Raw genomic sequence first — 21,908 nt, forward strand, 5'->3', positions numbered from 1 at the left:
GATTGCACTGTTCCTGCAGAGCTGAGTTGTGATAAGGGTTGATCTTACCCTGTCACTGGTTTTCATATGATCTGGTGACCTTTCTGATGAGAATAATGGCAGGTGGCCAGAGCAACTTCAGATGCTTTTGTGATAACTCTTCTGAGCTAGGTCATCACTTGAGTGGATTATGGGCTTCCAACAGGAGTTCTGGGAAGCCAAGGAAAGGGATTGAAGGAGACTTTCTGCCACTTCTGTACAAACATTACAAAAATACAACTTATATATTACACAAGTTGGTTCTTTTAACCAACTTTTTTAACAAAATACTAGACAGTGTTACCCACAAAGAAAGGCATTGTGATGGGGTTGGGAGTGAAGAATCACTAGATCACTGCTATGGAAATAATACGTTTGCTTCTTTTCCTCAGGACTCCTACACAATGCCCCTGACTTCTATTCAGTGCTGGCATGTGCACTGTGAAGAATGCTGGCTGCGGACTCTGGTGAGGCTCTTGTCTGCTTTCTTGTTCACTTACAGCCTTTTTCCACTCTTCTCAAATACTTTATTCTAGATTGCCACAGGGGAGGATGCTTTTTGTTTTATTTTAAACAATCTGACTGCTGTGCTTGCAGGTTTCCCGAGCCTGGCTGTTTAACACCCCACTCTAGTTTTGACATGGTTGTTGGAGTCGTTGTGACCCAAGCTCTGTCTTGCCCTTTGCCTTGTCCTCTGCTGCTGTGGGAAGAGCTCTGTGCCAGGGACTACCTTGCCTTTCAGTAATTTTCTGTGGGGCATCCATGCAGAGAGGTAAAGCTGTGAGAATGGAGGCCAAATCCACTGAGATTTCATGGAATGGGTAGCTTCTGAGAAACATAATATTCCCCTGAAGCAAAGGGAATCATCTTCAGGAGCGAGGATATGGAAGGGAGCTTTTTTAATGTGAATCTATGTTTTTTAGGTTACTTGGAATAGCACTGTGTGGTTTTCAAGCATATGCCATTCTGTTTACAAGATTGGGAACTACCTTGAACATTGAATAGGTGACCCAGTAGTGTTTTCTTTTCTTGTGTTAAAACTGTGGTCTTTAATCAGCCTTTAACATCCCCTCTGCAGCTGATTTTCAGGGCTTTCATTTTGTTCAGGCTGGGGAGTGGAAAATAGTCAATTGTGCTTTCTAGTTTTCCTGTTAGCAAGATGATACAGTGTTGGGTTGCAAAAAATATAAGGGAATGCCACTCCTAAAAACTTGTTCCTGGAAGGCATTACTCTACTTTATAAAACACATTGTGTGCTTGGAATTATGATTAGGCTGATCGTGCTCCTTTAAATCCTGCCTTTTAAAAGTCTTGCCCAAGAAAAGTTACCAGGATGGTGAAGTGCCTGTGGGCTTGAGTACTAATAGCAACTCAATAACTTGGCTATCCCTTGGGCTGTATTTTATAGCTCTTCAGCTACACCTCGTCACTATTTACATTATACAAGCTTTTGTAAACATTTTAGCAGCATCTTATAAAAGACACATACGTGGGTATGTTGCTGTGAGATGTCTGGATGAATATGTGCTCTGCCACTTTTGCTGAGTGAGTAGTAATCTTGTCTTTCAGTGGTGCTAAGAGCACAAGATAAAACACTAATTTCCTCTTCATTTTCTTTACTCTGAAGTCTTTGTCCTCTCCTCTTCCCACCAGCCTCAAGTCATGTTCTAAATCTGTGGCACTAATTTCAGGCTGTTCTTAGGCTCAGCAGCAACTTAGTGCAACTTCAGTCAGATGCCTTTTTGTCATGTTCAGCAGTCACAGCCTCTCATGAGAACAGGGAAAGTCACTCCAGGTGCTGAGGGATTAACATTTCCCTTGCAGAGGGGAAGCCATCTCCCCCCAGAGCTCTGTGAGAAAGGTGGTGATGAATCTGGCTGTGTGTGATCTGCACATGGTTCTTCTGCTGACCAGGCAGGCGGGGTGGGAGTAGTCCAGCAAGATATCATGTTAGGACTTGGCACTTGCATAGGGGAAGCAATTAATAAATGACTACTCATGTGTTCCCCAGTCCTAGCCTCTCCCTGCAGCCCCCAATTTATTAAACCAGGCCTTTTCACAAGGCATGCTTGCTCTCCCTTTCCCATCTCAAAAAAATCTCCCAGCCTGTGTTCGCATGTTTCTAATGTAACCATTAAAATGTAGCCTGAAGACAGCAATAAAAACCCTGGAACGCCTTGGTGCTTTTGTGTCTTGATCAAAGTCAATGTGTGTAATCTCGTTAAGACTGCCCTCCTTCCCCCCTCCCTTTTTATGAATTTAATGGCATACAGCAGCTGGGCTCAGTGTTTAATGCTTACCAACCTGCATTGTTCTAATTAAGGTATCTCCTTTTATTTCGGGCACAAAAGAGACTCTTGTTTTTTTTAACAAGCGAGGAGCTGTGGGATAGTGTGTGTAATAATCGCTGCTGTTACCTTTCCCTGGGTATAAAGCTGGCTCCCCAGTGGGCTGGGAGGAGGGAGCCTGCGCGTGCAGCACACATGGAAAGACTTGGCTGGGGGAGAGGGGCAGTGTTTTTCTGCTGTTGTGCAATAAACAATTTGTTGGAGTTAATAGGAGTTGGAGCAGGCGGGTTGTGTCAGGCTTCCGGCCCCTTTTGAACAGTCTGGAGATCTGCCATCCACGCTGGTGAAAAGTCCCCTTTCTCCTCTGTGCCTGTGCCTACATGCCCAGCCAAGATCTAACATTAACTTAGAGTGTGAGTGTGCCTGAGAGAGCAAGGATCATGTACTGAACAAGGCCCTGGAACTGAAGGCTCAGAGTGCCCTGGAGCACTTCTGAACCTCTGCAGGGTATTGAAGACAGGGTGAAATGTGATGCTCACATGTGTCTGTGGACCTAAGGTTTAAACATTTTCTAGGATACAATAGTACAATGATCTGAGCATCTGACTTGATAGCGTTTAGGGCACTGATGAGGATTGGATCTTAAAATGCTTAGACTTCATGAAAATAAAATTTTTGGACTTTTGGCTCTTGATGTTCAATTTCAAATTATAACTGTTCTGTTGGAAAGGATCACTAACTCTATAAATGATTGCTGGACTCTCTAGATTAGGTATAATTATACTGGAGCTCAGCACATCAACAGGTTGCAAGTTCTGGGGTTGAAACATTGACCAGAGGAGACTCCATCTCTGAAGCAAAGGCTGGGGTTGCAGAAGGAGACCCTGGAGATGCCTTAAGAGCACTAAAATCATGGAGTGATTTACCTGTGATCCCTTTTAGAAGCCCTGAAAACATGTGCAGGTTCTTCAAAGATAGGAGAGGAAATGGTGTTGCAGGAGCAAGACTTAGCCTGGGCAGCAGCAGGTGGAGTTCCTTTCCCTGAATGTTGACAGTCCTCATGGTGGGTGTCCATCCTCAGCTGCTTGTTGGACTACAGCCCAAGTCATGGGGTCATAGGGGATGAATCTCCCTCTGTAAGAGTCTGCCCAGTCTCCATCCTTCCCCTGAGAGAGGACCTTACAGCTAAGAGTGGGTGAGATTTGTATTTTCCTTCTCCTGAGGAGAGTTCTCTGGCAGAAGAGATTGTCCATCTGCTGTAGTGATCTGCTGGGGAGGTTTGGAGCCTCCATCCTTGGAAGTTTGTGAGAATAGGGTTGATGTGTGTCTGTCAGCAGTAATTCAGGTTAAGGTGATCTTGTCCAGGGAATGGGTCAGCAAGTTCTTGATGTCCCTCTGAGCTGTAGTTGTGTGATTTCCCAATCCCTGGTATCCTTCTTTACAAGGTAAATGGAGCTGGAAACTTAAGTCAGGCTGTTGTTTGTTGTTGTTGTTGGTCAGTGCAAGGGCTGAAAGAGGACAGGTTTATTTGAACAAATGCAGTTTACTGAGTTTCCCCCATCACCTGTACAAGCCAGATCCAGCATTTCCCAGGTGTATTTGCTGACTTCAGGCTTGTGCCTGCCTGTCTTGGGCTTATTTGAAAATGACAGCTACAAGAGCAGGGAAAAATCACTTCTAAAAAGCTTTCTTCATCACAAAATGCTTCCAGGGGATCCATCGATATATGCTGTGCTCTGCAGTTGACACATTTATATCTTTGGTAATTACTACATCCTTAGCCTTGCCACTCTTTCTAGGCTCTAGTACCATGTATGCCATGTGGGCTGGAGTGGTTTTGTACAGAACAGCACAGGTACAGATACAGAGCAGCCCTTCTGGGGGATTCCTCAGTGCTTCAGCAACATATAGAGACCTCCAGAGTCAGCAGCTGCATGGATGCTGCACTTGAGCCTTCATGATGTTCTCATCTCTCTGGTTATTAATTAGCATTATTCAGCTCTGGCCTCCAGCAGCCTGTGGGGGTGAGCTCCACCCTTTGAGGAGGTTTGGTGAAAGAAGTTGTTCTCCTGCTGGTTTAACCCCATTACCCCACAATGGCAGTGGAGGACAGCTGTTTGTCTGGGAATCAGCATCTGCAGAGAAGAAGCTCCACACTTGTGTGGAGGCATGGGTGGGAGAGGAGGCTGATGCCTTGGTTGAGAATTGGATCTTGGCATTCAGTTCCTTTCCTGGCAAGAAGCTGGCTCTTGGTTGGGGTCCTTCCTGTCATCTCTCTGCTTCGATGTTACTTTCTTTGCCCACTCTGTTTCTTTGTCTCTTTCTTCTCTGTCCCTGGTAACACATTCTTGGAAATTGCCCATTTTTAGACCCACGGGACAGCAGGAAGTGCCTAAATCCTTCCTTGTGAGAAGTTTCCTTGCTTTAGCCAATTTATAGCACACATCATACCATTTTTTTAAGAGTCAATTTTAAGACAAACTAGTCCAATCCTTCCTGGCACCATGTAAGCCCTAACGACTTTTCAACATCTCAGCTCTTGTTAATGCATTTTTCAAACTACTACCCCAAGTGATTAGCCTGTATTGTGGATCAATCACTTGCCAAATTTTAATTAAGAAAGGAGGAGAAAAAATAAACTCCTTCCTGGTTCCAGCCCCGTTTCTTTGCTTTGTAACAGCCCTGGAGCAAACTTTTTGCAGCAGAGTTTTATAAACCCCTCAAAACTGGGGTTTATAATGGAAAAGCTGAGGTGGCCTTTACTCCAGCACACACAGCCATAACACATCAAGGCTTTTCCATGTAGCTATGATGAAAGGAGCAGAAGGACCTGGAAAAAAAGAAAAAGAAATGGCCAACAGGTGGGACTTATTATTCCACAGCATTTTTATTTCAAGGGAAAAGTTTAGTAACCCCAGCTGGCAGGTGAGCAGTGGGGGAGCAAACGCTTTTTCATTGTGCCTGTGCCAGCATGTGTGTGTGTACAAGCTTATGTGCCTCTCCACAAGAGAGGAGAGCTTAATCACTGGTCCAGATAAATGTTATATACCTACACCGAAAAGTCAGATGTAAGGAACAAGGTTCTGAGCAAATTCAATCTAAAAAGTAAAAAATCAGGACTTAGTTCGGAATTTACCACACATGCTTACGTGTGCAGAGGAGGGCACTTTCATATAATATAAAAGAAAAATGCATCCCCAAGTGTCCAAAGTATTAGGAGACCCAGAGCCACGTGCCACGTGCAGCCTGCACCACATTCAGGCCAGGCTGCTGAAGGTTTCCAGGATGCCATTGTTCCCTTCAATGTACCCACACTTCAGAGCTCAAGGATGAGCTGTGCCTCCCATGTGCAGGTGAAGCAGTATCCCCCACTGCCCTAAATCAATCTGTGATCATGCAGCTTTTGCAGAAAATAGGTCAAGCTCCATGTAGTTGGGTTCTGCTTTGTGACAGGGTTGAAAACTTGTCCCTGGTTATGTATGTGCAGCTCTCAGCCTTAAGTGGGAGAGTGAATTCCCCTAAAGCCATCAGCATGTGGTGCAGAAAACAGACCTCTGGGACAGAGATGCCAAGGTCTGGCAAGATAAATCCAGCCATCCTCCCTTTCCCTGTAGTGTGAGGGAACTGCATACCTGACCTTGCTTTGCTATGGAAGAGAGCAAAGATGCAAGATGCACTTGATTTCACTTCTGCCACCCCTGTGGGCTGAGTGCAGAGGGCTGGTGCTTAGAGTGAGCACCTGCATCCCTTGGTTTGTTGCCTTGCTGCCTCTTGCCAGAAAGCCTGTCTCAGGAAGGAGAGCATGGACACAGACGTGGGCACACTTACTTCTGCTTTTCAGGGCACACAAGAAAACTTGAACAGGCAGCTGCCAGCTGCTGTGCCTCGGACAACGTGCTGTGAATTAATCCCTCAGCACCTCCCTGCCACTTCCTTTGGGACCCCCTTCAGCTACAAAGTTGATGCCAGGAGGGCAACTAGATGCAACAGGTGCCTCCAAGGAAAAGGGAAACACATGAAACTGAGCAGAGACTCAATTGAAACAGGATATTTCGTGGCATTTGCCTCCAGATTAGTGAGCCCCTTGGGAGTGCTGCTATGTCAGCACAGTGGCAGAAGGGGCAGATGTTCAGATTTCTCTCTCATGTTTTCACCACTGCAGCAAGTTTTTACTGGGACATGCAGAGCAGAGCTTGCAGTTTCTAGTTCTGGAGATCCAAAGGTGAGGCATTGAACATAAGCAAAGAGGCATTTTAAATAAACAGGCTCTGCGAAATTCCAGTGCACTCAAGTTTCCATTTCATCAGCATTTTAAGCCTTTCCTTTGAGTTACAGGTTGCACTTGCTCCTCCCAGAATCCAGCATGCCAAGTCCACTCTGTGAAGACCAGAGCATAGGGCTGCATGATGCATTGCACAGGATGGGATGTCCTGAAAGGCTGAAAATCTAAACAGACACAGTGGTTGTCCCAGATAACTGGAATGATGTGCCCACAGGCATCAGCACCAATGTTAGGCATGCTGTCCACACCACCAGTGGTCTGTCCTTCAGTGACAAACTGCCAGCCTGTCGCTGACCCCAAGAGTGTCACTCACCCTGAGGTGTGCCAGGCTGTTCTGGGTGTCTTTTACAGACACTTCATTCAACTCTAGCTCAACAGGACTTTGTGTGTGACTGGTTTCGATCAGGTGCAGGTGCCCATGGTCTTTACATGTGTTCTGTCAACAGCTGAGCCGCTGGCAGCAAGGGCTGTCAACTGGGAATGTCCAGGAGTGCAAAGCTCAGGGAATGGCAGATGTGCCAGGTCCATGACTGCAGGGAATAATGTGCAGTGGGAGCAGAGAGCGCCATCCCAGTTTCCCACGCTGCTGGTGCTGTAGTTGGGAGGCTGCCTCACAGCAGAGCCATCTTTCTGTCATTTTTCCCATCAGTTGTCTTTCACATCTGCCAATCTAATGATGACCGGCTTAGGTTGACCCCGATTCTGAGGCTTATTAACACCCTCGTGCTGTCAGGCTCAGTGATAGATGGCACATCAGCCCTTGTTTTATTTCATGTAGTGTTCCTGTTGGCCACCCATTACCCCACCCCAGCTCACATCAGTTTGCTGTTTCCAGCTCACCTTGGCAGAAGAGACTCATCTCTGCAGAATCTGTGTGAGCTGGGGAGGATGGGACGGAGGGTTCCTTCATGCCAGCAGCTCTTAGGCTTTTGCAGGATGGACAAGGCAGTGTCCCATTGTGAAAGGGATGGTCCAAGCCCCCCATGAACCAGCTCAGTCATCCCTGCTAAAAGCTTCACTTGTGGCAGCTGGGTTGATTTTCTGCCTGTTCAGTGACCTGAACTCATTCAGCAGGGGCTGGTGGTGAGCAAGGGAAACAAAAAGGAGCAGATCTCCCTAGAAACCAGTGGTGACAATGGTGCCGAGTTGGGTGATGCAGCTTGGCTCTGGGTTTCAGCCCTCTGCAGAGCTCCTGCTTGTCCAGCTGCCTCATGCCAGGGACTGGAGAAGGACAAGGGGCTTGCAGGGCAGGCAAGGAAGGCATGGGGACTGCCCCTTCACCCATCCTGTGCTCACTGTTGGAGGCCATGGCCCTGCCTGGAGGACCTTACTGCTCCTGCAATCCCAGGCCAAAGGCAGGGATGTCCTTCACACTCTCACACTGTGCATCTCATCTGCTGCTTGCAGGGTGCCAAGAAGCTCTGTCCTCAGTGTAACACCATCACGTCTCCTGGAGACCTTCGGCGCATCTACTTATGAAGGACCCAGCAGGAGGGCAGGACCCAGCTACTCGGCTCAGCTCGTCACACCCAGGGGGAGAAGAACGACCACAACAAAAAAAAGACGTTTTAAAATTTAAAGAAAAAACAAACCAGAGACTCCAGACATGGACTCAAGGATTGAGGAGCAGTGGGGAGCCTCGGCTGCCAGGTCCCGCAGTTTGAGACCTCCTTCAGCATCTGCAGCGGGCAAAACCAAATCCTTTGTTGTGAAGCCCCGTTTTTTAAAACCAGTGTTCCCCATCACCCATTCCCTGGAGCTGGCTTGGCATTGTGGATGGCTCGTGAGCCCTCCTTTGGACTGTGTTGTTGACCACTCTGCCCCCAGGAGACTGGGGAAGGGACCCTTCACAGAAAGATGTTAAATAACCTGTAACTTGTGTTCCTTGATCAGTTTTTGTTTTTATTTGTTTTGGTTTGATTTTTTTTTTGTTTGGTTCTGTTTTGGTTTTTTGTGGTGTTCTAGTGATGACTAAAAGGTTTAAAGAAAAAAAAAAAAACACACCCAGGCAGAAATGAAGCACATGTAATATAGATTATATATGTTTACAATGTTGTGTATAAATGGGATAGACTCAAACATTACATACTAATAAGTTTCCCTTTCTTTTCTTTGGGTTGTATTTTTTTTAAAGAAGAAAAAAAAATGAGCAGAGAACATTAAACCCATATTTTTCTTGGTTCAGCAAAGTTTTGGCATTAAAGTCATTAGTTTAAAAAAAGTATATATATACATATATATAATATAAATGGTTTAATGTTCTGTGGTGTATATTTCCTCATTCAGATATGAAGTTAACAGCTTTTAGTAATGGCTGTAGCATTGCCCATAACTTACAGAACTTATGGGGAGTAGAGGAGGTGGATTTTTGTCATTAGTTGTAGCTAATGGGGCTATTTATAATAGAATCGTTATCCCCGGAAAGACACAGCTTTTAACTCCTCACCGGGGGCCAGGCAGGACAGGGGGAATCTGGCTCAGCCCCCTTTATCTTTCCCTGCTGGGGAAGGAGCAAATGGTGAGGAGCTGGAAGGAGGGAGTCTGTCAGAGCCCTGTCCTCTCCCCTGGCTGGGAGTGCCTGCTCGAGGGTCCGGCTGATGCCTGTGCTCGTCCAGCCACAGCCCCTGCCCCTGCCCTGCCTGGCCTTGCTTTCCTCCTCTGGGCAGCATTTCCTGCTGAGGGTGCCTGGGCTGCTCAGGATGGTGCTGCTGGTGGCTTTGCCCACAGACACTCAGCCATTCCCTTGTGGGCCTCCCTGGCAGAGCCAGCCCTGCCCTGCTCTCTCATCCCCCAGCTCCCACTCTCCTGCAGCCTGCGTTTTTCCTAAGAGGTTTTGGCACCAGGGCAGAGAGACAAGGCAGCCTTGTCTTGTCCCCACTGCCACTCCCAGGATCCAGCAGAGACACTCTCAGCTGGACCCAGAGGTCCCCTGCAGTCCCTCATGCTTGTCCCTGTCTCCCATATCCTCAGCCTTAACCAAAGCTGCCATCTGGCCTGGTTTTTTGTTCTTTCTTTTATTGTCAGGATCCAAGAATCAGATACTCACCCATTTCCCAAGGCCTTGGGACTTCCCCCAGCTCCACACTGTGTATCCCTGCCACAGCTTCCTGGGCTGTTGTGGGGTGCCAGCTCCCCACATCCAGAAGACAGGGAGTGGGAAAGTTCATCTGCCCCACTCCTTTCCAAGCAGATCCCACCTGGCAGCACAACACAGCTGGGCATTTCAAGACAGTCTGGAAAAAGCAGTGGATGAGGGGTTGGGAGTTGGGTCCCCAGTGTTTCCAGAGAGGGAAGGGCTGGGTAAGCAGGATGTGTGGGGAGTGTGACAGTCCGACTACTGCTTCCCTACCCTGAACTCTTTGCAGAGAACAGCTGCAGCCTTGGTACCTCCTGACTGATTTCAGAAGGATCCCACTGCACCCAAAAAAACCTCAAATGAAATTGAAGGAGCTGTTATTTCATAAACATCTCACCAAAAGGTAACAGTTCCTAATTGGGAGTTTCCCTTGTGTCCAAGCTCATATCTGTGTGTGGCTTCTGAGACCAGAGAGCTGCAGCCTCCTCTGCTCTGTGCCAGGAGAGCTCCCAGGAGCCAGAGGAAGCCGGGGCACCCCAGAGGGTCTTGCCTTCACAGGGGGACTGCAGGCAGGGGCTGTCACTGCGGGGTAACCCTGCAGCAGGCAGCACAAGGCAGGGGAAGGGCAGCCATGCACAGCTCAGGCTGGATTTGTAAAGGGAGAAAACCTTGCAGGGCACGTGGCTCAGCTGGGACTGTGCTGGTGTTAAAGTCTCAGAGATGGAGAGGCTGCAGCCAGGTGGGTTTGAAAGACAGCCAGGAAGGGCAAGAGGGTAGGAGGCCCCTACCCAGCCCTTCCTTGGAAATAGCCCAGCTCCCTCCCAGGGCCTCTCTGGCAGGTGTTGTGGACCAGCCGTGTGCTTTATGTACGTATGTGTAACACCATATGTAACTAGTCATTGGTTCTTTGCTTTGGGGTTTATTTTTGGTAATTTTTTTTTTGTTTAAATTGTAAAGCCATCCCCTGTTTTGAAGGGGGAAGCTGCAGGGGGAAGGCTGGGGAGAGAGGCATCCCGGTTTGTAACAGGCATCCGCCACTTCCCCTCTTCTGTAATGAGTTTAAATGATTTAAAAAAAGAAAAAGTGAAATATCAGAGTTACCTATCTTTGCCCAAAGAATCCCAGTTGCACAAAGCGATATTCCGGTGTGTCAATGATTGTGTGTCAGTGTATACTATACAAAGAGGTACTTGTCACTCCCGTTTGTAAACTACATTTGACATTAATTAAACAAGTATAAATCTTCTTGGGCGCTTTCTGCTTCTCTGTTTCCCTTTGCAGGTGAGAGGCAGCAGAGACACCACCACACACCGCAGCTCCTGGATGTGAGTAATGTCCCAGAGGGGAGTCCTGGTCCTGTTTGGGATGCAGGGACAGATGCAGGGGGATGCTGGGACGTGCGCCAGGCCCACCACGGGTGGGTTCCCCCAACTGGTCCCCCCCTAGAGCAGGAGGGCAGGGCGAAGGGCACCCCTCAGGGGACACCCCCATAATGAAGTCTCATCGGTTGCCTTGGTGGGGGCAGGAGACGCCCAGCCCCAACAGATCCATACATCGTGCATTAGGGGCCCCTGGTGCAGTGTAGGGTTACCCCAGCCCAGGGACGGGGAGGCAGAGGTCGGGTTCCCCACGGCACGCGGCTGGCGCCGACGCTTTTGGTTTACAAACATTCTGCAGATGGGTCACTGGGCTGCTCTCAAACCCCTCCTCATGGCTGCGTCCCCAGGGATGGGATGCTGGGGGTCCCCAGGCTGGTGGGAGGAGGCAGCAAGGATGTCAGGGACCTCTTTCTATCTGCTGTGGCAAGGATAGGGAGAAGGTGGGATCTGGTCACTTTTTTGGCTGGAGAGGAGCAGCGAAGCGTCTCAGCCCCTCTCCCATCCACCTCCAGCCCAAAGGTGGCCTGAGGCCAGGGCGAAGGGCAGAAACCCTCCCTCCCTCTCCACCTACCCCACAGCAGGCTGCTAATATTTTATTTAAAATATCTTTAGGAAGCGGAGGAGCGTGATGTATCGGATATATTGAGAAAATGCTAATGTGTAATAGCGTGTGTCAGGGGCCTCGTTCATCACCCCGCGCCGCCTTCTGGGGGATCCATATCTAATTAACAGTAATGAATGAGGGAGCCCACCTAATGACAGCCCGCCAGTTTGTTATGGAAATGAGGCAATCCCATTAGGCAAAACACTTAATTAAACAAACTGCTCGGAGTGTAGGCCAGTGCAAGATGGGCACAGGCCCTTTAGGGAACAAGGGGGGCCCTGGTACCCAGCCCTCCACATGCCAGGCTGGGGGCACAAGGGCTGCTGCAGCCCCCAGAGCTGGGTGCCCACAGCCAACTCCAGCAGCAGGGGCTGGGGAGGCTGAGAGGGATCCACTTGGGGGTCCCAGTGGGGAGGGGGCAGCAGGGCAGTTCACATCTCCCTCTCCTCTCTCCTTCCATGGGCTCAGAGGCAGCAGAGGCCAAACAGAGATTTCCAATCAAACGTGTGTACTTGGCTCCTGCTCTATTGACACTGAAGCAAGAAGGGCTCAAGGTTAATTCCTTATCAATACCCTATTGTCAGCTCATCCATCATTCCACGGGGGCAGGGCTGGCCAAGCTCTCCCTGCCCCAGCCCCCATAGGTTTGGGAGGGTGACTGAAGGATGCCGTGCCCACATAGCCTGTCTCTGATGGTGCTGGGGTGCACTTGCAGCCATATGAGCATGCAGAAATGAGAGGAGGGGGTGATACTCAAAGGGAAGGGGATGGAGGGATGCTCATGCCCCAGGCTGGGTGAAGGAGCTGTGTGGGTGTGCTGGACAAGGGGGCATTAGGAGACAGATCAGGTGGTGGCTGTGGGCCCCCATTTGTCCTCTTTCCTAATTGCATCTTCAGCCCCCTGCCCTGTGTGCTGGGAGGTCCCACCAGCCTTTTCAGAAGAGCAGGACTAAGCTCAGCTCCTTTCCCAGGGACTGGGGACTACAGGGGAGCTCCAGAGTCCTGATACGTGAAGCTCCCAGAAGTTGGGCCATGGTCTGCTTGATCACAGATTGATCTAAAAAACAGATGGCCTTCCCTAGGTGATGGAGAGGGAAGTGCTATGACCTGGTGTGCTGAGGTGAGAAGGGCAGGAAGGCTATTCCTGCTGCTAGACTTTTGGTTTTAACAATCAGTTAAAGCTGAGGAATGGGATCTAGTTCAAATTCCAGAGGCAGGCAGCCCTAGGGAGAGACGCTGTTCGGTATTAACTCACAGTCTCTAGTTCTTGTCATTGGAGTTAGTTCTTGCTGGTCTTTTTCCTTGCCCCAAGACCTTTTGCAGGAGATGCTCTCAGGCACTCAGAAGCGCTGGGCTGAGCTGTGCTGTTGGGGTCTTTGCCAGGATGTGCTCAGCTGTCTCCTGGACTAGAAATGTCTCCATGCGGGAAAGAGGGGTCCTGCTGCCATCTCGTGGAGATGTTCCCGTCCGGCACGGGGCCTGCACAGCCGCCCTCTGCCAGCTCCTCCACGGGCAATGGAGACCAGCCTCCCTCCTGCACTTTTTGGGATGCAGCACAGGCTTGGATTGCTTGGTTCCAGTTCCATCCTGTCCACTCCCACTTTTCCATCAATGGCAGAGCTCCACACATATGCCTGCAGCATCCCAACATGCATGAAAATGGGACTCAGCCCACACACCTTTAAAACACCTTTATGAGGTGTGGGCCCAGGTCAGTCCCCACCCAGGAGCCTAATCTGAATTACCCACGCTGCAAGATGTTGCCCCAGCTCCAAAACTGAACCCTGGCTGGCTGGATCCTGCCCCTGCCTTGCCCAGTTTCCCACCACAGCCTCTCCCAGTGCCACAGGGAGCTCTGGCTGCACAGACACCCTCCCAGCCCTGTCAGGAGCAGCTGAGCGCCCTCCAGCCCAGCCACACGGGCCAGCCTGACCACTAAGTGCCTTTTTTTGTTTTTCAAAACCACCCTGTAACATCACCACTCCCTGAGGAGAGAGGGCAGCACAGGGGAGCAAGCCAGGAGTCAGTTGCCTCACAGGAAACACTCAAATAGATTTTGTTACTGAGGGAAAGTTAATTTTACTTTACCACAACTGCGGTAGCCAGCTGTGAGCATCCTCCTCTCCCAGCACTGCTGGTGTTCCACTCACACTATTTCACAGTGTGCACATGAGGGCTGGACTGCAGGAAAACAAGCTCTGGACCACATCCCACTGCCTACCCTCGAGGCAAGCCCAGGGATGCTGCATTTTTTCCTCCCAATGAACAGATCTGCAGTGCCCCTCCTCCCCATAGCTCATCTCAGAGATTTACCTGGATTTGCCAAGATACCACAACCTTTGGGCTTTCAGTGTTCAGGCTGAAGCTCTTTAGGAACACCGGCTGCGCCAAACCGTGACAGTTTAGCAAGGATTAAGGGTCTGAGGCTGGGTTTTTGTAAATCCAGTAGTGCTTGGATCAGTTCTCAGCCATGTGCCTTCGGGCTCCAAGTTATTAACCTTCTGTTTCAAATAAGCCCTATGAACAGGGAGGGCAGGAAGGTGGGGGCACATACTGTACAGGAAAGCAGAGGCCAGCATATCACACAGCGCTCACAGTCAGAATTAAAATTTGCTGGGACTCAGAAAACAAAACCCACTCAGAAGACTGGTGCTGTAAATCACTGGCTTGGCCAAGATCACCCTGCTCTCAGAGAGCTGTGTACACAAATCAGCTCCCAATTTCAAGTCACTTTTGCAGCAGTGGAAAGGCCTGTGAGCACATTCCTGTTGGCAAAGCTCAGGACACCTCTGACTGACTGCAGAGCTGCAGCAGGCAGCACCCGCTCCCTGCCTGCTCCTTGGAAAGTGGGGAAGCAGGGCTGAGCTGGGGAAGTGGCAACACCGTGCTGGGGAGGTGAAAGTGAGGAAGGTGCAGCTGACAAGTGAGGCTTTTCCCAGAGCAAGCCTCACCATCCTGTCAGGCAGGGCAGAGGGTGTAGCTCCAGCTCCTGCCAGCCATGTTCTGTAACAGCCCGAGCCCTTAAACAGGAGAAGTTCAACACCCACAGGAATAAACAGGAGCAGCAGATTCCCAGGAACAATTGTATTAATTCAGAGGCATATATTATGGAGTGTTTAACCGATCTGTAAATACTAAACCTGTAGAAACCAGCATGAGGGCAAGTGCTGGTTAAATAACTTTTATCCCCTCTGTTCCCCAGGAGTGTTCACAGTGCCACAAACAGGCTGGATGCTGAGCCCCAGCCCAGATCTCTGAAAAGGCAGATGAACACATCACAGCTCAGGAGTTACAGCACTGACAGCACAAGCCAGGGCCTGCTTTAAAAAGCTGGGAGATCTCTGATGGCCCTTCTGGAGATAGGGGACCATGCCTGGATTTTACCGGTACAAACCCTAAAAATGAGAATTCCTGCATGAAAAGGGCAAGGCTGAAGGCTCTTACCACAGAGTAGCCCTCACACCCCACTGTCACAGTGGGAACTGGAACTGGGATCACACCTACAGAAGACTGGGTCCCCAGCAACAAGCTCCTGTGCCTGGAGACAGTTTTCACTTTTAAAAAATAAAAGACAAACCAGGTCATCAGGCCCTTTTCAGTTAATTCTCACTTATCCCACATACAGCCCAACCCTCCCTCAGGGGGTTATTCTCTGACAAATGAGCATTGTCACAACAGTCTGCTACAAACCAGCTGTGTGGTCACCACTGCCACTCACCCTGTGCCTTCACTTCTGTGAGGTGTTACAGTTCTTGTGCTAAACTTCCAAATTATTTTAGTGCTTCCCAAGGACTTCCCCCTCTACATTTCCAATCCAGAACAGCAGGAGTTTTGTGATTGTGGATGACAGCACCCCAAGGGTGGGCAGGAGCAGCACAGCCACCTCCTGGCAGAACCTTTGCAAAACTCCTCCTGCTGTTTAGGTGCCTGCCTCCCTAGGGCATTTCCTTGTTCAAGCAGGCCCATGTCACAGCCCTCCAGAGCTTCCTCCTGGCAATTTAAAGTTGGCTAAACTTGTTCACCATGTTATTAATTAGCTTATTACACTGTGACATAGCATAAACATATCAGCAGGCTCTTCAGGGTCTTTATCCCCACTTCTCCCCCAAATAAACAATAAAACCTAAACCAGACATTAAGTACAGTGCAATGAGCTACTTTTTCACTAGGTGGAAGGAATTAATTTCTTGTACACGTTGCATGGACTGCAAAGACTGATCATCTGAAGAGAGCATTATGGACAAAACCATCATATTTCATGGTCATTTGTAGGCTGGAGGTGATTTAAGAAATACCCAGTATAAAGCATAGCTCCAAGGGACAGTTCCATCTTCTTCTGCAGTTCCACCTCTCTGTTTCTGGGGTCTGGCACAGCTGTAATCCAAAAATTTTCCCTGAATATCCAGATGCAAAATATAGGCTGCTTAAAGACATACAATTAACAAATAAGTAGCTCTCCAAGAAAGCAAAACTACTCAGTAGAACACACAAAAGACTGGAAGAAAGAAAAACAAAACATAAGACATATTCAAAAATGTTAGCTTAAACCTTGAAGAACACAAATGCTATCAGAAACATTTGAGCTCCCACCAAGGATCAGAGAGCTTTGACTGTTTTATCTCAGCTGTTTAATGGAACCAGATGACAGTCTGGTCATACTGCCCTACACACATCTTCTCCTGGTCCTACACTTGGTTTCAGGGCCTGATCTCCAGCAAGGAGAGTACAAGAACTGAGATGCAGTTAGAAGAGCAGAAAGTCCTGCAGACTTTGCTCTGTTTGCTCATTGCAGGATAAAAGAAATGGCAGAGAGAGAAAAAAAAAACCAACAAAACAACAAAGACATGGAAGAGTTGTATTGTAAAATTAATACAAGCAACAGAACATGCACCTTGGACATCAGGGACAAGGAGACAACACGGAGAGCAGAACACGGAGAACAAGAAGAGACAGGAAGAAACAAATAATACTCAGTGTGAGATTCTGGTCTGTGACACCTTGGTAGAGCACATCAACATGAACCATGACAGGATTTCACCTTCAGGACTCTAAATTAATCCATATCTCCTTTCTGCTCTAACGTGGCTGGTCCAAAGGCCAGGTTGGAGGCTTTCAGACTTGTAGACGGTAGGGGAAAAAAAAACAACAAACCAAACCAAACAAGGAGCCTCTACTTTCCTCATTTCAAAGACACAAAAGCAAAGGAGGTGACATTTCCCATGGGAGCTGAGCAAGGAGAGGCAAACACTGCAGGTGACGAGAGCACTAGGGAGGCGAGCCCCCGGCACAGTCAGCCAGGAAGGCGGTGCAGAGGCTGCGGTAGTAGGCGGGGTACACCCGCATGTGGCTGACGTGCGGCGAGTCTGAGAAGTCCACGGCTTTCACAGGAACCCCGAGTTGCTCCCGGGCACTGGCCATGAGCTCAATGTCGCTGGCCTTGATGATGAGGTCGGCCTGGGAGTAGAGGTAGAGCTCGGGCCAGCGCGAGGGCGCCTTCAGCAGGGCGTCGTAGTGGCTCTCGTGGAGGAAGCGCGTCAGGGGGTACAGCAGGACCCGCAGCACGACGGCCGTGGTGGCAAAAGTGAACAGCAGGAGATACCTGAGCAGCACGTTCATGGAGGCCAGGACAGTTGCCAGGGCACGAAGGGCTCCTCGCAAGTTTCTTCTGCCAGGGGCGCTGTCGAAAATGGTGCCGGCCACCCTGAGGCTCTGGAAGGGTGTGTGGGTGTGGAGCGCCTCGAGGATGTAACGGTACAGCATGACACCTCCATTGCTGAAAACGTGGAAAAGAACCGGTCTGCTCTCAACTCTGTGGTCAAAGAGCAGCTCCAGGAGTTGTCTGGCTGGGGTCTGCAGGGATCTGAGGCCAAAGGTCTCGGAGAAGAATACCATCCTCCATGGAGCTGTGTAGCGGATGACTGTGCAGCCCTAAGAACAGAAAGAGACCCCACATACATTTAGGCTGTGCTGCAAATTACAGAGAGTAGGCAAGCAGCTGTACAGAGAACATGAAAATTTGGGACAGATTTCCAACAGAAACCACAGGGCCAGAAGAAAGTCTTTAGTGTCAGCAGCAAGGCACTGACATGAATATAGATTACATTAATCATCATAGCACACAGTATTATGAAAAGGCCTCTGCAGTGGCCTGGCTTTGCTCATGTCTGAGATCCTTTCAAATCTTGTGCTAACTGGTACAACCCCCAGGGACACTGCCACCCATTTTTATGAGTGTTAATCCTCACCCCGGAGAAGAAAACCATCTCCCTGATTCACAGACCTTCAGCATCAGCTGTTTTGGTAAGACGAGCCTGCTCTGGTACACATCCAGCTCATCACACTGAAGCAAATAGAAGAAGAAAAAGGAACTCCTCCTCTCCTTGGGTACACTTGTTTGCAGCTGTCTCTAAGACTCAACACCAACATGATTTTTGTAGACCTTCCTGAAACACTCCAGCTGTGCAAAGAGCAAGCTCTGGCTCACGGACTCAGAACTCCTGAGCAACTGCCTTACATTTAGGTATAGATTTGGGAACAGGATCTTGGAAGAGTTTCAAAATAGAGCAGATGGAACTACATTTATAAATGCTTTAGACCTTTTCCATCACCTGAGCTCACTGACACATCACATCACATTACACACTGACAAAGACAAAGCAAAGTCACCAAAACATCCCCCCCAGAGCTCCCTAAACAGTGAACAAGTTAGAAGAGGACACCAAGTTCTCAAATCAAAGCCTTCTCTACCATCTTGCCATGGCTACAGCCACTTCCTCTTAGTGAGCTAAGAAAACCCATCCTCTCCTTTCCCATTTCTACGATCTTTCCGAGGGAAAAGTGTTTTCCAAGAAGTTGTCATGCTGCCCTGTAACGTGCTCCTCATCCGCTCAGCAGCATCTTAAAGCCACTTAACAACTAATTCTTCACTAGATCAAGCCAATTAATGACTCCTGCACTGGATTACACATTAACAATAGACTTGTTAATGTATTAATGTACAAACTTTACCACCTATAGTTGGAACAAATTTGGATATATACAATATTCCCTGCTGGCCAAGAAAAAAAATTCTAATGTTTCACTGGGTCCCCATGCTACAAGCTGGCATCATTCCAGTAAAATACAGTATTAGAAAGGAAAATATCATAACCTAGGGAACTGGCAGTAGGACAGATCTCTCTAATTCAAACACAAGGAATTCCTAGTGAGCAGCTATGACTATCACAGGATGCCTGTTTCATAGACAGGATAAAATTAATTTGGCTTACAACATTTAGATGAATCATTTTCACAGGAAGGAAGAGCCAAAGACATGACAGATGCCAATGTGTTCTGTCAGTTCCCACCCCAGCCTCACCACGTCTGTGCTGTGGCCTAACAGCAAGCAGCAAACACAGAATCTTTCCCTGCATGTTTACCTGTTTGGAAAACTAACACAGTTCACGTCATTCCTGAATAATCCCACAACTTTAAAAGCCTTAAAATACTTCAGTGAGTCACACAGCAGCTGAAAGTTTCTCCAGGGAAGTATTTCTGCCTTGGCTGCACACACAAAGGTGACATCAGCAGCTGTTAGATAACACTGCCCGGGCTGTGAGAGACAAGGAGCTTTCAATGACAGCAGAACTCTCACTCACTCCCCACGAGCCAGACAAGAGGGGGCTTCAGAGAGACTTTACCTAAGATTTACCTACACACAAAAATAAGGCCGTTTCACAGTATGGCAGTGCCATGGAGACACAGACAGGGCACTCACCTTCTGGCTGTAGACTGCGCTGTATTTGGCCAGGTATTTGTCCTGGCAGCCGGCCCAGCCCAGGAGGATGACCACGGGCTGGCCCTCGGCAGGCCCTCTGTCTGCGCTGCCTTCTGCAACAGACCACAAGCGTTACAGCAGCTGCCCTCCAGCTGCCCGAGCACAGCTCACAGCAGCTCGCCTGGTTACTACAGTTTAAAGGCAATAGTGAAGCAAGCATGAGCCTGGCTGCTCGCTCAGTTCCGAGCATTGCCTCACGCCGGTTTCACTCCGTGGGCGAACTGCACAGCCCAGCCTCAGCCCCTGCAGCTCCCACCGCTCTGCAGTGCCGCAAAGCCAGCACCGAGCTGCTCCCTGCGGGGGCGACAACGCTCCTCCCGCCTCCCGGAGAGACAGCGGCGGCTGCTGCCGCTGCCATGGGGAACAGGGAAGGGTCCTGTCCTGCGCTCCAGGCACTGCCAGACACCTGCCGGAGCACCAATGCCCCACGTCTCCTCCTCCCACACCCAAGCGCGCTCGCCTCTCCTCCGCCCGCCCCGTGCCCGCTGTCACGGTGGCCCCGGTCCCGCTCGCCCCCGCACCGCGGGCCCGTCCCGGCTGCAGCTCCACCACGGCGTCCCTCAGCCCGCGGGTGCCCATGGCCGCGCACCGGCCGCCGCTTCCGCCCCCCCGGAAGCCCCGCCTACCTGCCTCCCCGCAGCCAATGGGAAGGGAAAGCACCCACCCCACCTCATCATTCGCCCCGCCCCCTACCCGCCTCCCACTTCCTTAGCAACGCGCCCTTAGCATCGACTCAGAGCCCCGCCTGCTGGTCACCCATTGGGCAGGGGGAGAAAGTCTGGCAACGATTGGTTCAGCCGCTTGTCAGTCATTCTGCGGGGTAACCGCCCCCTCAGGGCTGAGGCGGGCGGGGGCCGCAGGGCCGGGCTGAGGGGAACTGGAGAGGGGATTGCAGGGAGGGGGGCCGCAGGGCCGGGCTGAGGGCAATAGTAGGGCCGGCAGCGGGGATGTCAGCCGAGGGGGGCTGAGGGGAACTGTAGGGCCTGGAGCGGGCATGGCAGCCAGCGGGGCCGAGGGATATGGCGGGCATGAGGGTGAGAGGGGTTGTTGGCCCTGCTCTGGGTGTTTGGGTCAGGAGGGGCTGTGGGATGGTGTCCTGGGGCAGGGAATGCTGAGGTTGCAATGGATCAGATGTGGATGGACGCAGGGGGCAGTGCAGGGCCCGGCTGGGATGAGGCAGGGCTGGATTTGGGGCCGTGGGGCCACAGGCAGGACATGCGGGTCAGAGAGGGCCCGGCAGGACTGAGGGACTGGGGGTGTTGGGGTACCCTGAGGAAGGTGCACTGTGCATGGAGGACTTGAGGTGTGCCAGGAAAGAAGGAAACCTGCCAGGAAAAAAAGCTCTAAGTTCTGCCTGAGGCCAGGCACAACCTTGATGTTGTAAGATGCAAAGGTAACACCAAATCACTGCCACTCTGTCCTTCCATGAGTCCAAGGCCATCATTCCCTGGCACCTCACACTCGCTGTGAGGCTGAAGCAGCACCAGTGTGCCTTTTGATCTCAATCTGATGATTAAGCAGGACTCTGAATGTAAAGAACTGCTGAATTGCCAGAGACAGTTCCTAAATCACTGTTTTTTTTTCTTGGCAGGAATAAAGCCCTGCCCTGACCCAGCCTTGTTTTGATTATTAGGTCCAGTGGACTGGGTGGCCACCCAGCACTGTTGACAGCAGAGCTTGAAGCCAACAACCAGAAGTTACATGTTGATGCTAGCACTGACAAATGATTCAGGCAAGTCATTTAACTTCCCTGTGTCTGCACGTTCCCATGTGTAAAATGTTCATAATAAAAACATTAATGTACATTTTCAGGGTACTTTGCAATGTTGGCTTAAATACTCCTATGTCAGCAAATGCTGTTATTACAGCAGCCAGAGACAGACAGCACTGTATCCTCTGAAGCCATGTCATCATTGTTTCAAAGTTATTTCTTTTTTTTCCCCCATTGATTCATAGGCAAGCCCTTTGTTTCACTAAAATCCTCATATCCAGAGGCTGGTGCTAGTATTTCTGAGTAGTGTGAGGGGGTTACTGCAGTATTACACCACCAGCATCTTAAACATAAATACAGAAACCTTAATTTACAATCAATTTTGGGATGTTTCAGACTGTAAAGTTCTTTTAACTAGATCTCTGTTGAGGACAGAGGAGCACTTTATGGGACTGTAAATTTCATGCAAACAGTCTCTGTGAAATACAGATTCTCCCTACACACGAGCTGTTCTCTCAATATCAATCATATGCCTTGCAAGTAATGTTTCACAAATATTCTGTAAATCACAGGAAAATGCTTGCAATAATGTGAAATATGACTTTCACTTGACTGTTTCAGCAGAGGCCCCTAACAGGCCATTCTCCTGTCAGCACTAACATTTGTTATGGCTAATAACATTTTCAATCACAACTATTTTGGGAAAATGGATTTATTTTAAACCTGCTTCCCTG

The 21,908-nt window shown here is 49.6% G+C and overlaps 2 protein-coding genes across 3 annotated transcripts in view; one reads left to right on the top strand and one right to left on the bottom strand.

The window, feature by feature from the left end:
- Window positions 1-10,881, top strand: part of RNF220 (ring finger protein 220) — a 214,500-nt gene extending 203,619 nt beyond the window's left edge. For both annotated transcript variants that reach the window (XM_058808197.1, XM_058808198.1), the window contains 2 exons: window positions 411-485; window positions 7,996-10,881. In XM_058808197.1, the coding sequence (XP_058664180.1) occupies window positions 411-485; window positions 7,996-8,067 (147 nt within the window). In that variant the 3' untranslated portion in view covers window positions 8,068-10,881. The remainder of the gene's footprint in view (window positions 1-410; window positions 486-7,995) is intronic.
- Window positions 10,882-14,762: 3,881 nt separating this feature from the next.
- Window positions 14,763-20,047, bottom strand: TMEM53 (transmembrane protein 53). Its single transcript, XM_058808727.1, has 3 exons — window positions 19,985-20,047; window positions 19,404-19,516; window positions 14,763-17,575 (listed from the first exon to the last, which is right to left on the bottom strand). Exons 1-3 carry the CDS (start codon window positions 20,040-20,042, stop codon window positions 16,913-16,915), a joined length of 834 nt encoding a protein of 277 aa, XP_058664710.1. The 5' UTR covers window positions 20,043-20,047; the 3' UTR covers window positions 14,763-16,912.
- Window positions 20,048-21,908: the final 1,861 nt, after the last annotated feature.

This window comes from Ammospiza caudacuta, chromosome 7 (assembly GCF_027887145.1).
Source record: "Ammospiza caudacuta isolate bAmmCau1 chromosome 7, bAmmCau1.pri, whole genome shotgun sequence".
Classification (NCBI taxonomy): Eukaryota; Metazoa; Chordata; class Aves; order Passeriformes; family Passerellidae; genus Ammospiza; species Ammospiza caudacuta.